This window comes from Schistocerca piceifrons, chromosome 6 (genome assembly GCF_021461385.2).
Source record: "Schistocerca piceifrons isolate TAMUIC-IGC-003096 chromosome 6, iqSchPice1.1, whole genome shotgun sequence".
Taxonomy (NCBI): Eukaryota; Metazoa; Arthropoda; class Insecta; order Orthoptera; family Acrididae; genus Schistocerca; species Schistocerca piceifrons.
Window position 1 is genome coordinate 69,275,648 of NC_060143.1, and position 24,058 is coordinate 69,299,705.

The 24,058-nt window shown below is 43.0% G+C and overlaps 1 protein-coding gene across 1 annotated transcript in view; it reads left to right on the plus strand.

The window, feature by feature from the left end:
- Window positions 1-373: 373 nt before the first annotated feature.
- The window catches only part of LOC124803145 (AT-rich interactive domain-containing protein 5B-like), a 62,026-nt gene continuing 38,341 nt past the window's right edge, over window positions 374-24,058 (plus strand). The window contains exons 1-2 of the mRNA XM_047264325.1: window positions 374-409; window positions 5,031-5,229. Of these exons, the coding sequence (XP_047120281.1) occupies window positions 374-409; window positions 5,031-5,229 (235 nt within the window). The remainder of the gene's footprint in view (window positions 410-5,030; window positions 5,230-24,058) is intronic.

Below are 24,058 nucleotides of genomic sequence, written 5' to 3' on the forward strand. Positions count from 1 at the left end.
AGGTTTAAGTAGTTCTAAGTTCTAGGGGACTGATGACTTCAGAAGTTAAGTCCCATAGTGCTCAGAGCCATTTGAGCCATACCGTCTGTAAAAGTCTTAGTCGTGAGTTACAGTCTGTAAAAGTCTTACCTTGGGGGGGGGGGGGGGGAAGCAATTGTAGCAATGCCGAGTGCTAGCAGACTACTACGTTACGGTCATCTACTTTGAAGAAATGTCACACAGAAGTAATAAGATTTCGTAAAAGTGCGGTATGAAGACGCCCGTGTTTAAATATCATACTATTTGTAGTGGTGCACATGACATTAAATTTAACCTGATGAACACTTGCATTTACTGTTCTATCGCAACAATGACAGTATTGAGAAGTGCCACGATGTCTAACAACAGCTGCCAAGCGGAACTAGGGCAGGTAAAGCCACTAAGACTTGTAAAGACTGTACAATTTTGTTTGCTAGTTCAATTAAGAAAAGTCGCAAGCAAAATAAGAATAAAGACAATGCCTAGTCACTTGATGTTACTTTTATTGTAACAGTTTCTAGCGAAGAGAAAAGCCACGATACTTTTCATACGTTTCCTCCTAAATATATAAATTATAATTACAGTACGAAGAAGACTAACGAGACAATTGAATCTCTTATTCAGATTAGGTAACTGTGCAAATTGTCAGTTAAAGAAGGTTGCATTCTACAGTCATTTATACAAGTAACAGATAATACTTTTTGTACTGACATATCGAAGTTTCACGTATAAGGAACAAATAGCCTATAAACAATCCCACAAGGAAAAATGCCAATGAAACAATACAATCTGACAATGAGTGCTACGCTACTCGTATGGTCACTGTTTTCAGCAGCAACATATTAATACATTTTAAGAACAGTAAACATTCCGGGAGGAACTTTCCAGTGTTCCCAGCTGCAGCTGGTCAAGGCACCTGGTCGCCAGAAGAACAGTTCCTCGTACAGGGAAACTGAGGGCGCATCTCGTAAAACGCTTTTGACATGAAGTTCCAATTCTTCACTGCTGGGTACCACTCATTGTCACGTAGTGCAGATCGCACGTTGGAAGTTGATTGTTTACTAACGATAAATATATGAACTATTCGAGTAATTGTAATGTAACTAACGTTTCAAGGTAAAAATAACATTGTGCGTATAACGACAGTTTGTTAAAAGGAGTAGGAATGATGGCGTCTTTTGATTTACGTATATAGGAACATATCTCCAAAACTGAATCGAAATCCGATTCAGGCCGTAAGTGTATAATTCACCATTGAAGAGACAATAATCACAGCGAAATTTACTGATTTAGTGAGCACAACGATAAAAAGTTCTATTTCGAAATCAGCTAGAGAATCAACATATTATTCGTAGTATTGTACTTATGCAAGTCGTAAGAAACAAATAAAAGCAGTGCTTTGACAAGTTTAAACAATAATAATAATAATAATAATAATAATAAAATAAGTGAAAGACAATTTAAGCTGGTGGGGCTTACTAAATTTTGTTTTGAATTGGTTTCCATATTGAAGATAGAGATTTAGTAACACAGGAGTTACATGAATCCACGTCAGAGAGACCTTCAACTATCAAAATCATTTTAAAAAGACAAAATACATTTCAAAAAGTATTTTACACAAAATACAAAGTACCTTCATTGAAAAGGTATCTCGAATATAAAATGCAAAAACGTTTTAACACGTCACATCACTGTTTGCTTATAGGCTCCGACACCTTCCGTGCCAGTTGGCTGCGGCAGGCCAGAATGAGAGTCCACTTAGTCGACGTGCCCTGGCTTTGTCTTTGTTTTCAGTGGTCAGACATCGCCCACCTGTCGATTGAAGCGCCACTTCTGAGGCGCTCTGCCCTTGACAAGCACAGGAGGAACATCATTCTGAAAAACGAGAGCCAGATTGAGTCTCCTGTATCGAGCGTGAGATGAATGATGGCCAACGTGACCGACTGATAGACATTCTCAGCATGGCAGAGAACGGCGTCCCGCGACGCCACGCTAGGTGCCGGGATGGGGAAGCCGTGTCAAGGCGGGGGCAAATCGCAAACTAACCCGCAGAAGTTGGGACTCGAGGTCGCCCGGCACCCGTCGAGCAATCCCGGTTGAGGTCTTATGCGGATTGTTCAAATCATTTGGCCGATTTTCTTTGCCAACCTTGCTCTGTTGATCCATCGCGGATTCGGGATAGCGGCCGGTCAGATATTCACCAAAGAAGAATCACCAAACAGCCGTATATTCTCAGAAGTTGTTATTTTACTTAGACGACCAATTTTATCATTTCATTAATGCCAACTTCACGCCCCTGTATGTTAAAAACGATTATACATGTAGTGTACATCAAGGTATACCACAGCTGACATTACAGAAAATGAGGAGTAATAAAAGAAGTCCTTAAAAGCAACAAGATGCAACATTCAGCGTTAAGTGGGGTACCTGTGCAGATAAAGGACAACAAAACAATATCTATACATACTGGTTAGCATCGAAATTATTTCGACATGACAGAGTTATAATAGAATAGGCCAAACTTTACAAAAATCCGAAAATCAGACAGTTTACAAAAACAGAAGAGCAAACAAATAACAATTGTCTAGCAATTTTTTCCTTTTCCTTTCCTTTCATTTGTAAGTTTTAACTTTTTTATTTCTTATGTAAAACATTTCTAATTCCTACTGGTAAGAAACATCGTAGTTTTTAGTAAGACCTATCCTCGTTCAAATTAAAACGTCGCGATGTGTGCTAACCAATGGATTACACAACAGTGTGCGTATATGTCGCCCGCGTATCATCACCACGAGTGATACATCAGAATTAGTTGTCACAATGCCAGTTAAGAATTGCGAATATTTTTATATAAAAATAAAAAATAAACAATTGAACAATAAAAGAGGGAAGAAAAAGAAAAAAAATAGTAGACAGCTTTATTCGTTTGTGCTTTTGATCTTATATAGTGCCAATTTTTTGATTTTTTTGTAATGTTAAAAAGTTTAGATGCTAACCAGTATGTGTACATATTCTATGTTGTGCTTTGTGTGTAGAAATGGTTCAAATGGCTCTGAGCACTATGGGACTTAACTACTGAGGTCATCAGTCCCCTAGAACTTAGAACTACTGAAACCTAACTAAGCTATGGACATCACACACATCCTTCTACTCCATAGAGGAATTTTTAGATATAAATTAAGAAAAAAAGAAAAAAAAACCAAACCGAAAAATTATAAAAAAATTAAAAAAAACAACAAAATTAAAAAGTTGTTATATTAACTTAACTATGTTGTTAAATTAACTTAATTATGTCATGTATTGGAAATTTGACTCATTCCACATCATTACGAAATATAGTATTCATGATCCATGGAACTAATATTAATCTAATCTTATCTAATCTACCATGCCCGAGACAGGATTCGAACCTGCGACCGTAGTGGTCGCGCGGCTCCAGACTGTAGTGCCTAGAACCGCTCGCCCACCCCGCCCGGCTTTGTGTGTAGAGGTGTTTTCCTTAACGCTGCATACTGCATTTTGTCGGTTTTAAGGACTTTTATTATTACGCTTCATTTTCTGTAATTTCACCTGTGGTATGCGTTGAGTATACACTACGTGTATACTCATTGTTTTTAATATGCGGGGGCCTGAAGATGGCATTAATGAGATGCTGAAACTGGTCGTCGAAAAAAAAAAATAGCAGCTTCTGAAAAAATACGGCTGTCCGGTGCTTTTTCATTGGTAAATTGCCCAACTGATGTTGTGTGGTCCTTTTAACAAGGGGAGGCCGCCAATTGTGAAATTCAGATTCGATTCATACTGCGCATAATAAAAGCTCATGGCCAGATGTGTAATGTGGCAAAGCACCAAGATGCACTTCTCAGCCGTTGTCGAGAAAATCGACAGTTAAAAGAAAGAGTTGCGGTGAAATACTCTCTACGGTTAATAATTTTCCACAGCGTCGTGGCGCAGTGGTAAGCGCTCGGGTTTGAAATCAGAAGGTCGCCGGATCGAATCTCGCGCCATTCAACTTTTTTTTTTAGTATTTGTTTTTTGTAATTCAGATATATATATATATATATATATATATATCCCGGCAATCAGTTGCAACAATTATGCATATAATAAGTTGTTGAAAGTCGTTTGTCGTGGAAAAACTGGCGACTTCGAACATCATTATGTTTTCTGCAAACAAAGCTGTATTTCACAAATGTTATTAATTGTCTTCATAATGTTAACCACGTATAGTTAACGGAAGACGTAGAAACGATATTCCGAAACGAATACGTATAACGTAAGTCAAACATTCGAATTAGAAATGAGACCCCACGAACACAAATTCGCTGTGGCAGGTATGAAATATAAACTCCGTTACTCGCTCGTTACACTTGAAGGACAGATGTTGAATGGACCGAAACGAGCCGCCGCATAACAGCATAGTTGCCTGCTAACTTCGAAAGAAGGTAGATGCGGTCCCTAGCGCAACTTATAACATCGTCGAAAATCAGTGCGGACGGGAGAGTTTTGGTACACCCTGTTAAAAAAACGGAAAATTGGGGGCGGTACAATTGGAGAGCGATCTGCCTTCACCAACATGCATAAGCAATTCATTAATAGTTATATATATATATATATATATATATATATATATATATATATATATATATATTGAATTACAAGAAACTAATAATAAAAAAAATTGCATGGCGCGAGATTCGATCCGGCGACTTTCGGATTACGAACCCGAGCGCTTACCGCTGCGCCACGACGCTGTAGAAAATTATTAATCGTACAGAGTATTTCACCGCAACGGTTTCTTTTAATTGTCGACTTTCTCAACAACAGCTGAGAAGTGCATCTTGGTGCTTTGCCACATTACACCTCTGGCCATGAGCTTTTATTATGCGCAGTATGAATCGAACCTGAACTTCACAATTGGCGGCCTCCCCTTGTAAGACGAGCCCGACGCTGTAGCGTTATTCTTGTTCCCGCGGTGCTTTCTGGTGAGGTGACGGCGTGCGGCGTGTTTCCAGGACGAGGTGCTGGCCATCTCGGAGAAGGTGGTGCTGCGGGCCGCGGACCTGCTGGAGCGCATCATCACGGAGGAGGCGCGCTGGGAGCGCGGCCTGAGCGCCGTGTACCAGCCGGGCTGCCCGCCGCCCGCGCCGCCCCTCCTCGTCTCGCGCACCGTGCTCGACTTCCAGGACGTCAACCGCGAGAAGCAGGCGCTCGGTGAGTCTGGCGGGCCGCGGCGAGCCGTGTGCTCCAGTTGCAGTTACTCGCTTCCTCAGGACTGTTCGCAGGTGTCGGGATACCGCTGTTCAATATGGAATTGACCTCTAGGTGTCACGAGGAGCTGGTCTGGCAATGCAGAAGAAGTCGGGAGTACTGCGTTTTCAGTATAGAACGTGTAGCGGCATCATGGGTTGGTCAGGGAGCTCAGTGACTTCGAACATCGACGTTTCATTGGATGTCACCTGCATAACTTTCTAAAGCTCTCCGTGATCTGACTGTGAAGTGGGAAGGTGAGGGAAAATTAAGACGGGGCAGGCCTCATTTAGTGAAGGATAGGGACCGTTGAGCATTCTGAAAGGGGGGGGGGGGGGGAAATCACTCACGAGTTCTGAAGTGCTAACCAGCAATACAGCTACACACTGACTGTGTGTTGGGATTTAAAATGAATGGGGTGCAATGGTCGAGCAGCTCTCCCTAAGCCACACATTTGTGTAGTCAATGCTAATCGACACTTGAGGTTGCGCGTAGAGTGACTCACTGGACAGTTGATTAATGTTCATACACTATGTAATGGAACGTATCCGGACACCTGTCTGAAAATGACTAACAAGTCCGTGGTGCCCTCCATCGGTATTGCCGGAATTCAGTATGGTGTTGGCCCACACTTAGCCTTGATGACAGCTTCCACTCTTGCAGGCATACTTTCAATCAGGTCCTGGAAGATATCGACGGGAATGGCAGTCCATTCTTCCGGGAGTGCTGTACTGAGGACAGGTATCAATGTCGGTCAGTGAGGCCTGGCACGAAGTCGGCGTTCCAAAACATCCCAAAGGTGTTATACAGGGTTTTACAAAAAGGTACGGCCAAATTTTCAGGAAACATTCGTCACACACAAAGAAAGAAAATATCTTATGTGGACATGTATCCGGAAACCCTTACTTTCCATGTTAGAGCTCGTTTTATTACTTTTCTTCAAATCACATTAATCATGGAATGGAAACACACAGCAACAGAACGTACCAGCGTGAATTCAAACACTTTGTTACAGGAAATGTTCAAAATGTCCTGCGTTACCGAGGATACATGCATCCACTCTCCGTCGCATGGAATCCCTGATGCGCTGATGCAGCCCTGGAGAATGGCGTATTGTATCACAGCCGTCCACAATACGAACACGAAGAGTCTCTAAATTTGGTACCGGTGTTGCGTAGACAAGAGCTTTCAAGTGCCCCCATAAATGAATGTCAAGAGGGTTGAGGTCAGGAGAGCGTGGAGGCCATGGAATTGGTCCGCCTCTACCAATCCATCGGTCACCGAATCTGTTGTTGAGAAGCGTACGAACACTTCGACTGAAATGGAGCTCCATCGTGCACGAACCACATGTTGTGTCGTACTTGTAAAGGCACATGTTCTAGCAGCTCAGGTAGAGTATCCCGTATGAAATCATGGCGGTGAATCGAGGAAGTACAGTACATACTGACGAAACTAAAATGAGCTCTAACATGGAAATTAAGTGTTTCCGGACACATGTCCACATAACATCTTTTCTTTATTTGTGTGTGAGGAATGTTTCCTGAAAGTTCGGCCGTTCCTTTTTGTAACACCCTGTATAGGATTCAGGTCAGCACTCTGTGCAGGCCAGTCCATTACAGGGATGTTATTGTCATGTAACCACTTCGCCACAGGCCGTGCATTATGAACAGGTGCTCGATCGCGTTGAAAGATGCAATCGCCATCGTCGAACTGCTCGTCAACAGTGGGAAGCAAGAAGGTGCTTAAAACATCAATGTAGGCCTGTACTATGATAGTGTCACGCAAAACAGCAAATGGTGCAAGCCCCCTCCACGAAAAACACGACCACACCATAAGACTACCGCCTCCGAATTTTACTGTTGGCACTAGACACGCTGGGAGATGACGTGCACCGGGCATTCGCCATACCCACATCCTGGCGTTGTGGATCACGGGCAGCATTACGATGAAAACTTGTAGAGCAGATGTTACAAAACCAATAAAAAAAGCGTAATTACCCTGTCCCTCGCAGTTCTCGCGTGATGAATACAGTGTGTACGCAAGCATAGCGAAAGCTGTTCTTCCCGCGCACCCTCCGTTATATAATGGGGCAGCTTGGGCGAAGTGACTGTTGATCGCTATCCTGTCCACGCCACGTACCATGCCGTAGCGAGACCAGTAAACAAGCAGGCGTGAATCAGGAGCGCGCGCGCCGTCACAGTACCTCACAAGGGAACCTCCCCATCGCATCACCCTCAGATTTAGTTATAAATTGACGCAGTGAATAGGCCTTGAAAAAGTGAACACAGATGAATCGAGAAAACAGGAAGAAGTTGTGTGGAACTATGAAAAAATAAGCAAAATATACAAACTGAGTAGTCCATGTGGAAGATAGGAACATAAAGGACAAGGATCGTTGATGAGCGCCGTGGTCTCGTGGTTAGAGTGAGCAACTGCGGAACGGAAGGTCATTGGTTCAAGTCCTCCCTCGAGTGAAAATTTTACTTTCTTTATTTTCGCAAAGTTACGATCTCTCCGTTTATTCATTGACGTCTCTGTTCACTGTAATAAGTTTAGTGTCTGTGTTTTGCGACCGCACCGCAAAACCGTGCGATTAGTAGACGAAAGGACGTGCCTCTCCAATAGGAACCGAAAACATTTGATCGCAAGGTCATAGGTCAACCGATTCCTCCACAGGAAAACGCGTCTGATATATTCTTTACGACACTGGTGACGGCATGTGCGTCACATGACAGGAATATGTTGTCGACCCACCTAACTTGCACACTTGGCGAATGGGTAAAAAGATTCTTCTACCTTGCCCGATTTAGGTTTTCTCCAAAAAAAGTGATGAAAACATAAGAGTTTGTCACATAAAGTGCATCAAATGAATGCAACAGTTTCAGAGTCGCACAGTTTTCCCTGTGCTCTGTCAAAACATATGTTTTTTTACGTTTTCAAATGTTTCCGTGCGTAGACCGTCAAATTCTGTATATGTCCAAGCAAATCTGAACATGTCCTGGAATTTTGGAGAGCGAAGTTGATTATGTGTGAGTGCCTGAACTTTGATAATTATCTGAAAATAAAAAATTAAAATTTTCACCCGATAGAAGACTTGAACCAAGGACCTGTCGTTCCACAGCTGCTCACGCTAACCATGGGACCACGGCACTCGTAAGCTAACACTTTCCTTGATGTTGCCTAGGTTGCGCATGGACTACTCAGTTTGTATATTTTGCTTATTTTTTTCATAGTTCCACACAACTTCTTCCTGTTTTCTCGATTGATCCGTGTTTAGTTTTTCAAGGCCTATCCCTATGCCAACTTATAACTAAATCTGAGGGAGGTGCGATGGGGAGGGTGCCTTGTCAGAACAACGGCCAGTGCGGTTCCCTGATGGCTGTCAATACGTGAAGCCCACGCGACAGGGTATGCTGACAGGCGCGTAACGGATATAGCGCGCGTGGGCGCTCCATTAACTTGTCTCACGCTGTTGCTGAGCGTTAAGTACTCTGTATCAGTGTGTGCGAGAGAAGTCAGCCTTCCCCTATTCTAGAGGCGCGCTAATCCTCTTAACAAGTTTATACCGCACCAAGCGGAGAAGACAGCACACAGCTATTAGCGCTTTCTCCCATGAGGATACTAAAACCGAACCTGTGCACACATCTACAGATAAGATGTATTGATATAATAGGACCACACGGCCAGTGTCTGTTTAGATGAACTCCTTTAAAACAGTGTGTTAGTCTGCGTTATTACGACGCACTGAAACGACCATGAAGCTGACGTTCGGGCTGTCTTTGCAGCGATCCTCTTCGGGCACTTTATTTGCCCCAGAGAGGATTGATGCAAAAACAGTCGAAACGTCGCATTTATAGTTGTTTCACTGTTTCATAACGATGCGAACTAAGATGGAAAGAGATTTTTATTCAGACACATTGACAAGAACGGTAATACAAACTACTCACAGCAACTACTTCTGCATTGGATTCGCCTACTCCCTCGCCTCCTAGCTCATACAGATTGCGTTCCATAAGTAATGCGACCAATTTTTTTCTGACGCTACGGAACACGACAGCGTGTTGTAACCGGCTGGGCTAAGTGGAGGGGGGAGTTAGCTTCAAAATGCTCTTCGTCTTATTCGACTGCGAGCTGCCGGAGAGTCAGGACCTGTGTTTCCGTCAACCCCGTTTTGAGTTTATGTAACCCGACACAATGGAGCATTCTGTAGAGCAACGGTACGCTATGAAATTTTGCGTTAAACTTGGGAAGTCCGCCACCGAAACGTTTCCATTACTTCAGCATGCCTTTGGGAATGATTGCATGTCCAAATCACAAGTATTCCGATATCACGAGTCGTTCATGGAGGGCCGAGAGGAGATCACCGACGAACCTGGCAGTGGACGGCCATCAACCGCACGAGTCGACGAAAATGTGACGCGTGTGCGCGATTCTTTGAACTCTGACAGACGGCTGAGCCTGCAATTGATAGCAAAAGCTCTAAACATGTCAAAACAACCGTTTTCCGCATTGTGACCGAACATTTGAACATGAGAAAGGTGTGTGCCAAACTCGTCCCAAAAGTGTTGACCGACGAACACAAGCATGGTAATGTGTGAAAATGATCCTCATTTCTTAAACTCAATTATCACTGGTGATGAGTTTTGGATTTTTGAGTACGACCCTGAGACAAAAAGGCAGAGTTCAGAGTGGCACACCCCATCGTCGCCCTGTCCCAAAAGGCACGCATGAGCAAGTCCAGGATCAAAACCGTGCTCATTGTCTTCCTTGACGTCAGAGGCATTGTCCACCACGAATTCGTACCTGCTGGGACTACAGTGAACTCAGGTTTCTACTTGGAAGTGCTCAAAAGACTGAAAAGGAGGGTCTCGCGCTGCCGAAGCAACATCGAGGACACTTGGAAAGTTCACCACGACAACGCGCCGAGTCACAGCGTCTTCATTGTCAACGACTTCCTGGCCAGGACCGAGACCCCATTGGTTCCCCAGCTTCCCTACAGTCCTGACTCCCGCTGACTTCTTCTTTTTTTTCCCCTCGGTCAAAAGGAGTCACGAAAGGAAAACATTGGAACACGATTGAAAGCATCCAGGTGCATGATGTTACATCAGCTCTAAAGGACATTCCGGAAAAGGCATTCCAGGATGCCTTCTAGGCGTGGAAACACCGCCTCCAGAAGTGTATTGACGCAAGAGGGTGCCATTTTGAAAATTTTTGATTATTTGAACGAATATATTCAATAAATGATTTTTTATGAACTTGGTCGCGTTACTTATGGAACGCACCTTGTATTTACTGACTGGAACCGCAAGACCGCTACGGTCGCAGGTTCGAATCCTGCCTCGGGCATGGATGTGTATGATGTCCTTAGGTTAGTTAGGTTTAACTAGTTCTAAGTTCTAGGGGACTAATGACCTCAGCAGTTGAGTCCCATAGTGCTCAGAGGCATTTGTATTTACTGAGAACCGGGCGCTGGTGCTCCTTTTTATTACGAGGGCGTGCTGAAAACTAATGCCTTCGAATTTCTGATGTGAATACTCTTAAATTATGTCTACATACTTATTCCTCAATATAGTCACACTGGCAACGAAGACATTACTCCCAGCGAGAGACCAGTTCGTTGATACCGTCACTGTAGAATATTTGGCTGTGTTGACGGAGCCATCACTTCACCTCTGGTTGCACCGTTTCATCACTATCAAAGTGATATTCTCGAAGGTGTTTTTTAAGTTTTGGAAACGGGTGAAAATCTGATGGGGCCAAGACGGGACTGTATGGAGGATGGTGGATGACAGTTAAAGCATGGAAATGAAGTCCCATGTTTCTTGACAGAGCGTAGGGGAACGATGCGGGAGGTCCGCACCGCCGTACTAGGCAAGGTCCTAATGGAGGTGGTTTGCCGTTGACTTCCTCCGACCGTAATGGGGATAAATGATGATAATGAAGACGACACAACACCACCCAGTCATCTCGGGGCAGGTGAAAATTCCTGACCCCGCCGGGAATCGAACCCGGGACCCCGTGCTCGGGAAGCGAGAACGCTACCGCGAGGTCACGAGCGGCGGACTAGTTAAAGCATAGCGCTGGATTTTTGCTGGTGTTGCAGCTCTAGTGTGTGGTCTGGCGTTGTCATGCTGACGGAGAGGTCCCTCTGCGACTTCGTGCTTTCAGTTTTCTGGGGGATTACAGCACGCTGATTCTCGCGCACCGACATAGTTACCTTGAAGATCGCCGTGTTAAACACTACAATCCGGAGCGGCAGAGGTTTGCAACTTGGATCTGTGAAGCGGGTAAGTCGACCGAGTAATACGCATGAAATGTTGTACCTTAATCGATATTCAGGACAGAATAAAAAATTCTGAGAGGTGCAAGTTTTAGACGCTCGCCAGGACAAGGAGCGATCAGTTTGCGGATTGTCTTGTGTGGGCGTTTGCCGAGACCAGGTCAGCGATCTGCTTGTCGTGGTGTCGTTTGCGCTGGAACGTAGATGTCATACTTAGCGGGAAGGCAAGAGCAAATAGTCAGTCCTGCGTGAGGGTCGAGAATCAACAAGCCACGAGGTGCAATACAACGATGTAAGAAGTTCAAACCATGACGTGGAGCTAAATGGCTCTGAGCACTATGGGACTTAACATCTATGGTCATCAGTCCCTACTTAAACCTAACTAACCTAAGGACATCACACAACACCCAGCCATCACGAGGCAGAGAAAATCCCCGACCCCGCCGGGAATCGAACCCGGGAACCCGGGCGTGGGAAGCGAGAACGCTACCGCACGACCACGAGATGCGGGCTGACGTGGAGCGAACTGCCTGCAACAAGCTCCTAGTAAAGTCCCATGGACTCATAACCACACACTACAAGAAAAATATTCGCAGAACTGACCTCTCATCCTACCGCGACAAATGGACGTGTTAATTCAGTATCAGTTTCAAGAAGGTCGGAACGTGGAGTGGATATGTAAGCCCACTTGCAGCTAGTGCATCCAAAACTACTACTCGTGAAATTTATACCCTGTTTGGTCATCCACCGCGAAACTGACGTGAGTCGCAGTTCAGATCCTGGGTACGCCCCTGGTCGCATCAAAAAGAGAGAGTTCTGCCACTTTACTAACACATTAGGATAACGAGAATTTGTTCCACGTAACCAAACATTCATTTCGTGGAGAGTATTTCAATGTTTTTCGCTCTTAGTTATTAGTATAAACAGGAACACACAAAATAAATTTCTGCTGTGGGTACACTCTTTGCTCGTAAGCGTTGCTGGACGTAAGAACATCGTACAGTGAAATGTGAGAATTAAGCACGTGCGTTTAATTCAGTAATATCTTTATCACACAGGAATAACCTTTTGTTGCAGAGAGCAATGGATGAATTACTAGACTTCATATAGGGAGGGATTGTGGAACTGATTTACTTTCGTAGGTTGCAGTCTACCAGTTTGTAAGCAGTAGTATAAGTAATACTATGCTGTGACAAGAAAACACTTGTGATTTTGCTACGAAACTGAAATGTTGCAAACACACCTCATTTCCAAGACTCAGCTGCATTTTCGGGCCACAGTTGTCGATTTCGACTGTTTGGCATTGATTTCGGGAAACATGTTTGGTAGCTGTGCTGCTTTGTCACATTTTCGCTGTATTACTTACTCTAGAGATCGCTGCACCTGTTTGCTACACGATTTTCAGCTAATCATCACCTCTCTGAAAACAGTGTAACGTTCAGACGAGAGCTGCCAACAACAAAAATACAACGCACAAGGGACAAACTGTAGAACCTTCGGCGACCTGACAGGTTTGCCGAAGAGTTATAACCGAACCACCATGGGTTCAGCCTCCGCTTCATGTCCGGTTACGCCGCAGTTTTCTTGCTTCAGCAATTAAGTTTCCGATCACAGACAACCTTCATAAATACGGTGACGCGCTATTTCCTTATGCACTCGCATGATTTGTTGTTATTCGAAGTACTAGCAATGTATTTGAAAAATCACAAACTCCGCTACACGTTCACGGCGACTCGAAATGCCGCGAACGTGATTCTGCTGTTGTCGCTGAGAGTCGGTTGCATATCCTGCAAGCGACTGTCACTCGATGGGTGGCAGCAGCGCAGAGAAGCAAGCTTTCGCACACAGCCTTGCTGTCGGGCGTCACGAGTAACAATGTAAGGACCGCGTGGCCAGGTGGGCGGCGGTCGCCACGGAAACGGCGGGACGCGACGGCTCTCACGCAGGCGCACTGCGCCAGGCTCCCCAACAGGTGTGTGCGTCTATGTGGGACGGGCAGGCAGATAGCGAGTGTACGAGTGAGCGTGCAACCGACGATGCGATCACACTGTGACGGCGGCGTCTGAAAACATCCGGCCGCTGGCGCATGCGCAGTCTGACCGCAGGCGCATGCGCACACAGAGCTGTTCGATAGGCCGGCTGGAGGGGCAGGGAGGGCAAACCGGCACACTCCCAAGTACAAAAACGAAGGTCGTTGGGAATTAGCCTCTCTCTGCTGCTTTGTTAAACAGACGAGTCCATGTGAAAAAAAATGAGTCAACCAAACTTAGTCCTCACAGCTCCACATTTCTCTTACCATCCGGAAGAAAACGCTTTATTTCCAGGTTTACAGTATACCTGGCATCTTCTACCGCAAGACACTTTCGATCATGACGGGCTGCAGAGATAAGCAAATCACCAAGCACTCATCAAGAAAACTACCCTGCTTTCCTCCCCTCCCCCCTCGCCCAAATCCATCTTCGACTGATTTGATGCGACACATCGTAATTTTCTTTCGTCTGGTGATCTATTCATCTCAGACTAGCACTCGCCCACCATATTAAAGCCCCCAAACAGAATAAAAATCTCGAGATGATGGAAAAACTGATGTGGCTCATAACAGATTTCGAGCTTGAACGTAATGGAATGATTTAGCCAGGGGTGGACACTTCAATATTTTTAACTGCCCCCATTGTAGCACGCTATACGTTAGAGCAAGACGACAAAGGGTAACTGAATATGATGGAAAAGAGATAAGCAGAAAATACCATGGACAAAAGCCAACGAAAGTATACCCGAAGCTCAGGTTTCACACAGTTATTGTGAATAGAAAGTTTCGTAACACATTTACGTTTCAGTCGTGACTCATTTACATCGCAAATAATGTGTACTGTCAACCGATCTCTTCTTTTTTTCCGAATTGTGCAGTAAATTTCGTTTTCCCAACTTCGATCCAGTACCTCATTTGTTATTCGATCTACCGTACCTAATCTTCAGTACTTTCTGTAGCACCGCGTTTCAGATGCTTTTATTCTCTTCTTATTCGAACTGCATATCTTCACTTCCGTGCAAGGTTACTCTCCAGACAAATACTTCCAGGAAAAAATCTTTCCAACACTGAAATCTGCGTTGGATGTTAACAAATTTCTCGTTTTCATAAATTCTTTACTATCTATTCCCAGTATGCACGTTATATGCATTCTGCTTCTTCCATCATTTGTTTTGCTGCCCAAATAGCAAAGGTGGTATACTATTTTTAGTGTCACTTCCTAATATAACTCCCTCAGCATCGCCTGATTTGGTTAGACTCCAGTTCATTACCCTTGCTTTACTTTTTTCGATTTTCGTCTTAAAATCTCTTGTCAAGACACTTATCCATTCCGTTTAGTTGCTCTTCCAAGTCCATTGTTGTCTCCGACATAATTTCGGTCTAATCGGCAGATCTCAGGGTTTTATACTATTTTCTCCCAGAATTTTAATTCAATTTCCAAATTTCCTCATGATTTTATTTACTGCTTACTCGATGTACATCTACGTATCTACATCTACACCTAACGGTGTGTGGCGGAGACTGAGTAACGTTGGGGGTACAGACTACAACTTACAACCATATCTCACTCGCTTCTCACCCATTGCTGTCCTTTGAAGTCCATCGACTCTCATAACTGCCGTCTGATAAGTACAAGTTCTAAAAACGTTTCGCTCCCTATATTTTATCGCTTCTGCCTTCAAATTTCCAGAGTATGTGTTCCTGTCTACATTGTCAAAATCTTTTCTCTAAAACTACGAATGCTACAAACCTAGGTTTGCGTCTCTTTAACCTACCTTCTTACATTGTCTCGCGTGTTCCAACACTGATCCAGAACCCAAACTGATATTCCCCGAGGTCGCTTTCTGCATTTTTTCCAATCTTTTATGAAGAATTCGTGTCAGTATTTTGCAGCGGCCACTTATTAAACTGATAGTTCGGTAATATTCGCGCATGTTAACACCTGCTTTCTTTGGAATTGGAAGTATTACATATTTTTTGAAGTCTGAGGATATTTCGCCTATCTCATATAATTTACATACCAGGTTTCCAGTTGTGGCCAGCTCTCCCAAGATTGTCAATAATTATGAGAGATTATCGCCATGTTGCGGTATAGGTCTCTCAGTGTTTTGCGAAATTCTTCTCGCAGTATCGTATATCCAATCTCGTCAAGTGTACTTGCCTTTCTAAAATATTGTCTTAAAGTTCATTTGCTTCCACCTTTTATCTTTCTCTTGTTTGGTTAGTATTGGTTTGCCATCTGAGCTTCTGATATTCAAATAGCTGGCTTTGTTTTACTCCAACGGCCTCTCTTAATTTTACTATAGCTGGCATCTGCCTTTCTCGTATTGATGTGTGCTTCTGTAGCCATGCGTTTCTCGCGTAGCCTTTCGTGATTTGCCTTTCATTCTTACATTTTCTCGCTTCGTGAATTAGATTCAGTATCTCGTGCGTTACCCAAGGATTTGTACTGGGCTTCCGTCTTTTCGTTATTTGAACCTCTACTACTTTTACTATTGCATATCTCAAGGACACCGATCAGTCTTTTACTGCGTTCCTTACCGTTTTCAGTCAATTGACACTCGCAACTACCTCTGCTTCCTTCAGTTTATCCAGGTCCCACCGCTTCAGTGTAATTTATTCAGTTGTAATCTGCAGTTCATTACCAATAAATTATGGTCAGAGTTCACATCTGCCCCTGGAATTGTCTGAAGTTAAGTACACACCTTTAAACAAAATAGAGCGATTGTTTATGGGCACAGTCACTGACACTTAATATTTTTTGGCCAGTTCTTCGATAAATAGCTGCTTATTGTTGCGTTTTTTATATCCCGGATTACTTACTACCTGCAAACATGATGCTGCATGAAAATCGTTAGCCAGCTGCAATGCTTTCTCTTTTGGTCACATCTTGATAAGTGACTTTTAACAGTAAGAAAAACAAAAACAATAAAAAAAAACCGACGAAGCTTTTTCCACGTCGCAAAGAGAATAGCTGGAGCCCACGTCCACACTATGAAACGTTGCGCAGTACTGTCTAAGAAGTGTCTCATCTCTCATGTCTATTTCTAACGGGAGTAAGAAGTACTGCGATTTATTTGCAAAAGCGTGTCTATAGATAAGAAACGTCTCAGTCGTTTGTATAAAAACTCGCTAGGTTGCCTTTAGACACTGTATGGATACAAAAATCGCTGGACTTTGTATATTAATGTGTACAAGGCCTTAGAATCATTATAGGTAGAGAATGTAAAACATTTGCCGGCCGGCCGGCCGCTGTGGCCGAGCAGTTCTAGGCGCTTCAGTCTGGAACCGCGCGTCCGCTACGGTCCCAGGTTCGAATCCTGCTTCGGGCATTGATGTGTGTGATGTCCTTAGGTTAGTTAGGTGTAAGTAGTTCTAAGTTCTAGGGGACTGATGACCTCAGGTGTTAAGTCCCATAGTGGTGAGAGCCATTTGAACCATTTTTTGTAAAACATTTTGAGGATGAAGTATGGAGACCATGAAACTGAAAAACATAATCTGAGAGTATTGTACTGTATAACACAAGAAGTTTGTATTTACGTTGATAAATATGAAATACTTCTGTCGAGAAGAAATGCTTTAATCAAATAGTTTATCAGATATAATACGCCATCACTGCCCGAAAGAGGCAGTCCTCCTCCTTCAAAATTATATTTTAATACGCAAAACAACAGTGAAGCCTAAAATGTAAGGAACCTTGTATTGTAGGGTCCAAAAAGAATCCTGTGACACGGACGTGGCCATACTGCTGAACAAGTCGAACGTAGAACAGTCTTTTCTCCAGTCCTACAGAAATCTCCAAAGAAGAGAGAACCAAAGGTATGAAAGCATATACAGTTCCGTCGACTTGCGGTTCGTTACAAAGAATCAATTTATAATCTGTGACGAGTCGTCATTGGTAACTGCGCTCTCTAGGGTGAGAGAGATCTGAACTTATCTATGGAGGCCGTTCAGGATAGTCGGCGGGTTATCTGAAGCTATTCCCTTCTAAATGTGGGTCTGTTAACCCTTTAGTGACCAGTGGGAACAATAGTTCCCACTTATTTGTTATCGCTGTAAGTTCGGTGGTAATCCGTGTTCCCACTTCTAACTTGTTCTACCATCTCTGTTAGAGTGTGCTAACTACGTGTAGATTGTCACCGGTTAGGCGAAAGCTGTTGTATTTCTAGCTTGTTATTCAATCAATGCAGAAGCGCGATTCCCGCGTAAAAACGAGTCGCTGTTTCGACAGCTACAGCATTTTTTGGATGTGTGCTTTCCTTTTGCGTGTGAAGTGACTTGGGTTGTATTTATCTACTTTTATATTTATGAGGGAGATAGTGTTCATGTATATTTGCAGGATTTGACTGAAAATTACATAAATATTACGAGGTAAGTTAGTGGGAACTATTTTTCCCACTGAACTTGTGTGAAGTGCATTGCATATGGCTGCGCAATCGGCATCATAGTTATTGTTTGTTTCTTATTGTTTAGAATGCCTGGACTGACACCAGAAGAGGTTTTCAGAATTTTGTATGCTTTACCAGAAGATGTAGAAGATTCAGATATCGATGCTGACTCTGATGATGATTCTGAATCACCAAATACTTCTCAGATTTTGGACGAAAATAGTGATAACGTTATTGTTTCAAATGAAGACAACTGTTTCAATCTGACAATAGACACTAGTGAAATTGGGAACATGTCTCCTTGTCAAGCAAGTGTATCCGATTCTACCCCAGAAACAGTTGCTGCAACATTTTCTTCTAGTGAAAAAATGTGGAATGAGAATATTTCCTATTTTGAAAATCAACCACTGAAATTAGAAGAAAGCGCAGAACATATTGCAAATTTCTCAACGTCTGATAAAGAAATAAAATATTTCGAGTCTATAATTACAGAAGAGCTGTTGCTTCACATTTGCAATCAGACGAACTTATATGCAAGGCAGGAAAGGTGTGTTTTGAAGTCAGGGAAGAAAACAACCAAAGTATCTTCCAACTGGCGGGACATTACTGTTCCTGAGCTAAAAGCTTTTTTGGGAATGCTTATTTTGATGGGTGTTCATCAGCTTCCACAACTCGGAAATTATTGGAGCAGTGATCCTATTCTTGGAGTAACTGCTATCTCATCGGTCATGACAAAGCTTCGATACAAAAAAATTGCTGAGAACCTGCATTGCAATGACAACAGCACGTGCGTCAAAAAAGGGAAGCCAGGTTATGACAAGTTACACAAAATTCGACCTGTCATCAGAGCAATATCAAATAAGCTTTGTAAAGTCTACAAACCATCTTCTGTTTTAGCAGTTGACGAATGTACGGTGGCCTTCAAAGGACGGTCAACACTCAAACAATATATGCCAATGAAACCAGTGAAGCGTGGATATAGTGTGGTGCTTAGCTGATGCTAGTACTGGGTTCATCATAAATTTCGACATCTACGCTGGAAAAAGAGATACAAATGATACATCCGAATTTACTTTGGGTGAAGAAGTTGTGCTTACTCTAACAAAGGCAATGGCAAAGCAAAAGGCTGGTAGCTTTTGACAATTATTTTACAACAGTACGAATAATGGAAGAGTTACAGTCTCATGGACTTCATGGCATCGGAACTGTTCGTCCAAACAGGAAGGATTTGCCTGATATGCTGAAAAAAAATTCCAAGCTTAGCAGGGGAGAATTCGAATTTGCTGTCAGGTCATGTGTTGCAGCAGTGAAGTGGCAGGATAGTAAACCTGTTTGTATATTAGCAAATTACCACAATCCCAAACACGTTGCAACTGTTTTGAGAAGAAACAAAGATGGAAGCAGAAGTGAAGTATTCTGCCCATTGCCTGTGGCAGAGTATAATAAAATAATGGGAGGAGTGGATAGATTTGATCAGCTGCGTGAACGGTGTGCTGTAGGCCGTCGTTCATGGAAGTGGTGGCACAGACTGTTTTTCTTTCTGGTAGATTTGGCAGTTGTCAATTCCTATGTTATGTGGAAGCTACAGAAGACAGGAGCAGACCAGCTAACATTGAGATTGCACTTGGCAAGGCAGCTTATCTCTGGCTTCTCAAGTCGTAAGAGAAGAGGAAGCCCCGTTCATTTTCAAACACCAAAAAGAGGTGTGTCTGGAGTACCAGATGAAGTTCGTCTGGAGAAAGTTGGAACTCACTTCCCTACAAAAGGTACAACAAACAGAAGATGCCGCCAATGTAGCACCAAGAATAAAGAAAAGAGAACAAAGATCATGTGTAGCAACTGTCGTGTACCTTTGTGTGTAGCACCATGCTTCTCGAAGTTCCGTAGTACATCATCTTAGTGAACTCAAAGGACAATATGAACTAATACAAATATAAATGTAATGTTTAACATGTTTTTGCACTAAAAAATAAAGGAAATACATTTTTTTAAATTAGCAAGTGAAGTTACTCCAGAGTTCAGTGGGAACAATAGATCCCACTAATTTTTTTATTCTCGTAGGCTAAACTCTCACTTTAAAGATTTAAACTATGATTTTATGAACGGTTTCTTAGCCCAATAAAGTGTTCATAAAAAGTCTACAACTTCTGGAAATATTTTGGTCACTAAAGGGTTAACTTCTGCTAACTGTGCTTTTTGTAATTGTGGTCGGAAGTTACTTGTTGAAAGTCGATGACCCATGTATCCATTGTCGACATACCACTTTAATCAAATGTTTCGTAATTCGTGTAGAGTACCGGAAAGACGTACGAAAATCAAGGGTGTCAGAAATCAGGGCATTTGGCAGATACCATGCGACGCACAGGTATACTATAACTTGTTGTTTGTGTTGTCTTTGGATCGAGAATCGCGCGAAGGAAGTGGTAATCCCGGCACTGAGTGTAAAGCAGGGCCTTGTTATCACCTGCGATGGTATTGGCGGAAGAAATCTTTTTGTTCCATAGGTAGGTATCCTATCTTTCAGCGCACTACTACTAACGCAATGATAAAGTAGTTGAAAATATTATTATTAATTTAGTCGACGCCAATGTGTTTTAGACTCACCATTCATTGTCTTAAGCTCTTACAAAAACACTATTTGCGTCCGCTTAGTTCAACCATTGGGAGAAGACAAATTAGGTCTGCCTGTCCCACTTTTCATTTATTTCAAGACCATCGAATAAGAGTCGGCAGAAGATATAAACCTGATCAAGTGAGCGCCTAATAGATAGTAAAGGACACTTGACTACAAAAATACGAATGAAAGCGCCACATAAACGAAACTAAACGGAGAGAGGCGTGTTGCAACCAGCGCACGTGTGATATATTACAACGGAGACACGGAATTGCTACAGCCGTGGCATCGTCTCGAAAATCTGTAGAGCGGAAAGGAAGTGACGTACGTGATGCATGTTCGTCAGTAGGGCGTTGCAGAGTTTCGTAGATGCAGTCGAAGTTGAGAATTTGTCTTTTGAAGTTCATTTATTTTTATGTTTAAAGATTTTGTACAGTTTATTAATTTGTAAAGTAAATTTCTTGCTGATTCGCTTGTGAGTAACACTAGTTGAAGGTACATTTTGTCGCTGTGCAACAAGATTTTTCTTCTAGAACCATGTCTTTCGTAGTATCACTAAATCGATGAGGGCGAATTCGAGAGTGGCTGCCTTCAAGACGACATGACTAGGTTACAGCGATACCCTTTTCAAATTACAGCATGTGGTACATCTATCTGCAAGTACTCATAATCGGCAAGACGTTCAATCCTTTATCTCCCCTCCTTCAGTTTTTCTGAGTTTCAGTAATGGTACATGACTAAAGATAACTGTAGTACTACGTAAAAAGAAATTGTTGTTTAACGTTGTAACCAAAAATGTGGAAAAGTTCTGGACCGATTTACTTCATATTTTTACACGCTACTCTTAATAAACGTTCTGACGGACGTAAGCCACATATTATTTTTTAAAAATGTGTATGGTTTGTAAACATAGATGTACTATATACAGAGGAAACTTTGTTATCAAAGACCTTAGAGTTTTTGACGAATTTACTTTAAACTTTTACACGACACTCTAATAAACAGTTGGACGAGCATATGTTTCTTATTTTATAGATATAGCGGAACAGTTCCTGCAGCAAGAGAGGTCTCTTATATCCCGTGTACAATGATCCCAACCGATTTCCCCATTCATTTTAAACGACTTCAATTCCCGATCAAGGATTCGTTGGCAGTAACAATAAACAAGGCTCAAGGTCAGAGAGAGGGGGAAGAGGAGGTGGCAGAGAGTTGGGGAGGGGTAGGAAATGGATATACATAGGAGAGGAGGAGGTAAGAGAGAGAGAGAGAGAGAGAGAGAGAGAGAGGGGGGGGAGATGGGTAAAGAGAGGAGATAGGAAGGAAAAGGAGATTAGGAGGTGTATCCAAATCCTCTAGATATTTAGTAGTTCCGAGGTATTGCTGGGTTAGCTAGTCTTGTACAAATGAATTTTACCTGTATTTGCTAACTTGATAATTTCTGGCATGCAAACTGGATTTAATCTCCTTATAGTATAATTTATCATAATGGCCCAGAAAGTGTTATATTTATAACTATTTTAATAATATAAAAAAGACTTACTTCGAATATGCTAGTGAAATAATGACTGCTTGTGTTCTTCCTTCTCTAAGCAGTAGATCGTAGAATGTACATGTTACGCTCCACACTTTGATCTGTGACAGTGTTGCGATTCTCATGAATACAGATGGGGAACCCTTCTAGCAGGCTTTTATTTTACTTCGTCTGTTCGTGTGTTTTAGACGTTTAGCTGCCGCCATATGTTGATGCTTGACGGCCCACTTCTTTCCTTGTGATAGTCATTGTTTTCCAGACAGTAGCTCATCCTTTGTGTTGTAGAATTCGATTAATTGTGCCTTTATTAATTCGTTTACAAATGGTTCAAATGGCTCTGAGCACTATGGGACTTAACATCTGAGGTCATCAGTCCCCTAGAACTTAGAACTACTTAAACCTAACTAACCTAAGGACATCATACACATCCATGCCCGAAGCAGGATTCTAAACTCCGACCGTAGCGGTCGCGCGGTTTCAGACTGAAGCGCCTAGAACCGCTCGGCCACAATTCGTTTACACCCCACATATTGCTTGCTTTAGATAAACTGAGTTACTTAACTGAACGCCTCAGAGTGTACATCCATTCAAGAAACTCGGATAAGATTGCACGAAACCAGAATCGTAGTCTCTTCGCAGTAGCACTGCGCATCTCGCCTTCGTCACTTCTGTGCTCACTCACACCGCTCCCTTATCTGCGTGTTGGCCAAGATTACGAGAAAGCATGTTGTCGTTGTTGTTGTGGTCTTCAGTCCTGAGACTGGTTTAATGCAGCTCTCCATGCTAGCCTATCCTGTGCAAGCTTCTTCATCTCCCAGTACCTACTGCAGCCCACATCCTTCTGAATCTGCTTAGTGTATTCATCTCTTGGTCTCCCTCTACGATTTTTACCCTCCACGCTGCCCTCCAATACTAAATTGGTGATCCCTCGATGCCTCAGAACATGTCCTACCAACCGATCCCTTCTTCTGGTCAAGTTGTGCCACAAACTTCTCTTCTCCCCAATCCTATTCAATACCTCCTCATTATGAGACCTGAGTTTCTCCTGGCGTATACAACTTTCAAATAACTTCCGGGAATTCAGCCAGGTAACACTTTCAGCGACCGCCGATATTTCGGCGGGAGAACACCCCGCCATTTTCAAGGCAAACTGCAACGGACAGGCGACGTACATGCAAATTTAATACCTCGGTTCTCGGACCCAAGCAGGAAAGATAACACACACACACTGAACACTAGTGCCACCAAAGATGGCCAAAGTCAGAGCTATCGATAGTGACACTATGAATTCGCAGGTGAGGTAGCATTGAGTCTGTCCCTCTGTTTCTTGACAAGGGAGAGAGCCGGATTCCAAACAGAGTTTAAACAGAAACTTCCATCCCTGTTAACAAGGCTGCTCGCTAATTTAATCTCAACTGCCTCCCGAATCACACTGTCCCAATAGCTGGACGTGCACGCCAATATCTCGGCGTTATTATATAACATGGAGTGACCAGTATCCAAGCAATGTTCGGCAATAGCAGATCTATTTGGCTGCTGTAATCGTGTGTGCCGTTTATGCTCAATACATCTGTCCTCCACGGTCCTGATAGTTTGACCAATATATGCCATGCCGCAGCTACAAGGGATACGATATACACCCGCCTTACGCAGTCCAAGATCATCCTTAACGGAACTCAAAAGTGCTCTAATTGGTACACAGGGCACATATCGTTTCTGACGCTGAGACTTTGCCAGCTGAGCTGTCCCATCTTGAAGTTACATTTCGTCAAAATGGTTACAGTGATAGACAGATTGAACGTGCGTTGCGCTATCGACCAACTGTACATCAGGTGATTGATGATAATTCTGAGTCAACACCTAAGTCTACTGCCTTCTTGCCTTACGTAGGAAACACGTCCAATAAGATCGGTCGTATTTTACGGAAATACGATGTGAAATGTGTTTTCCC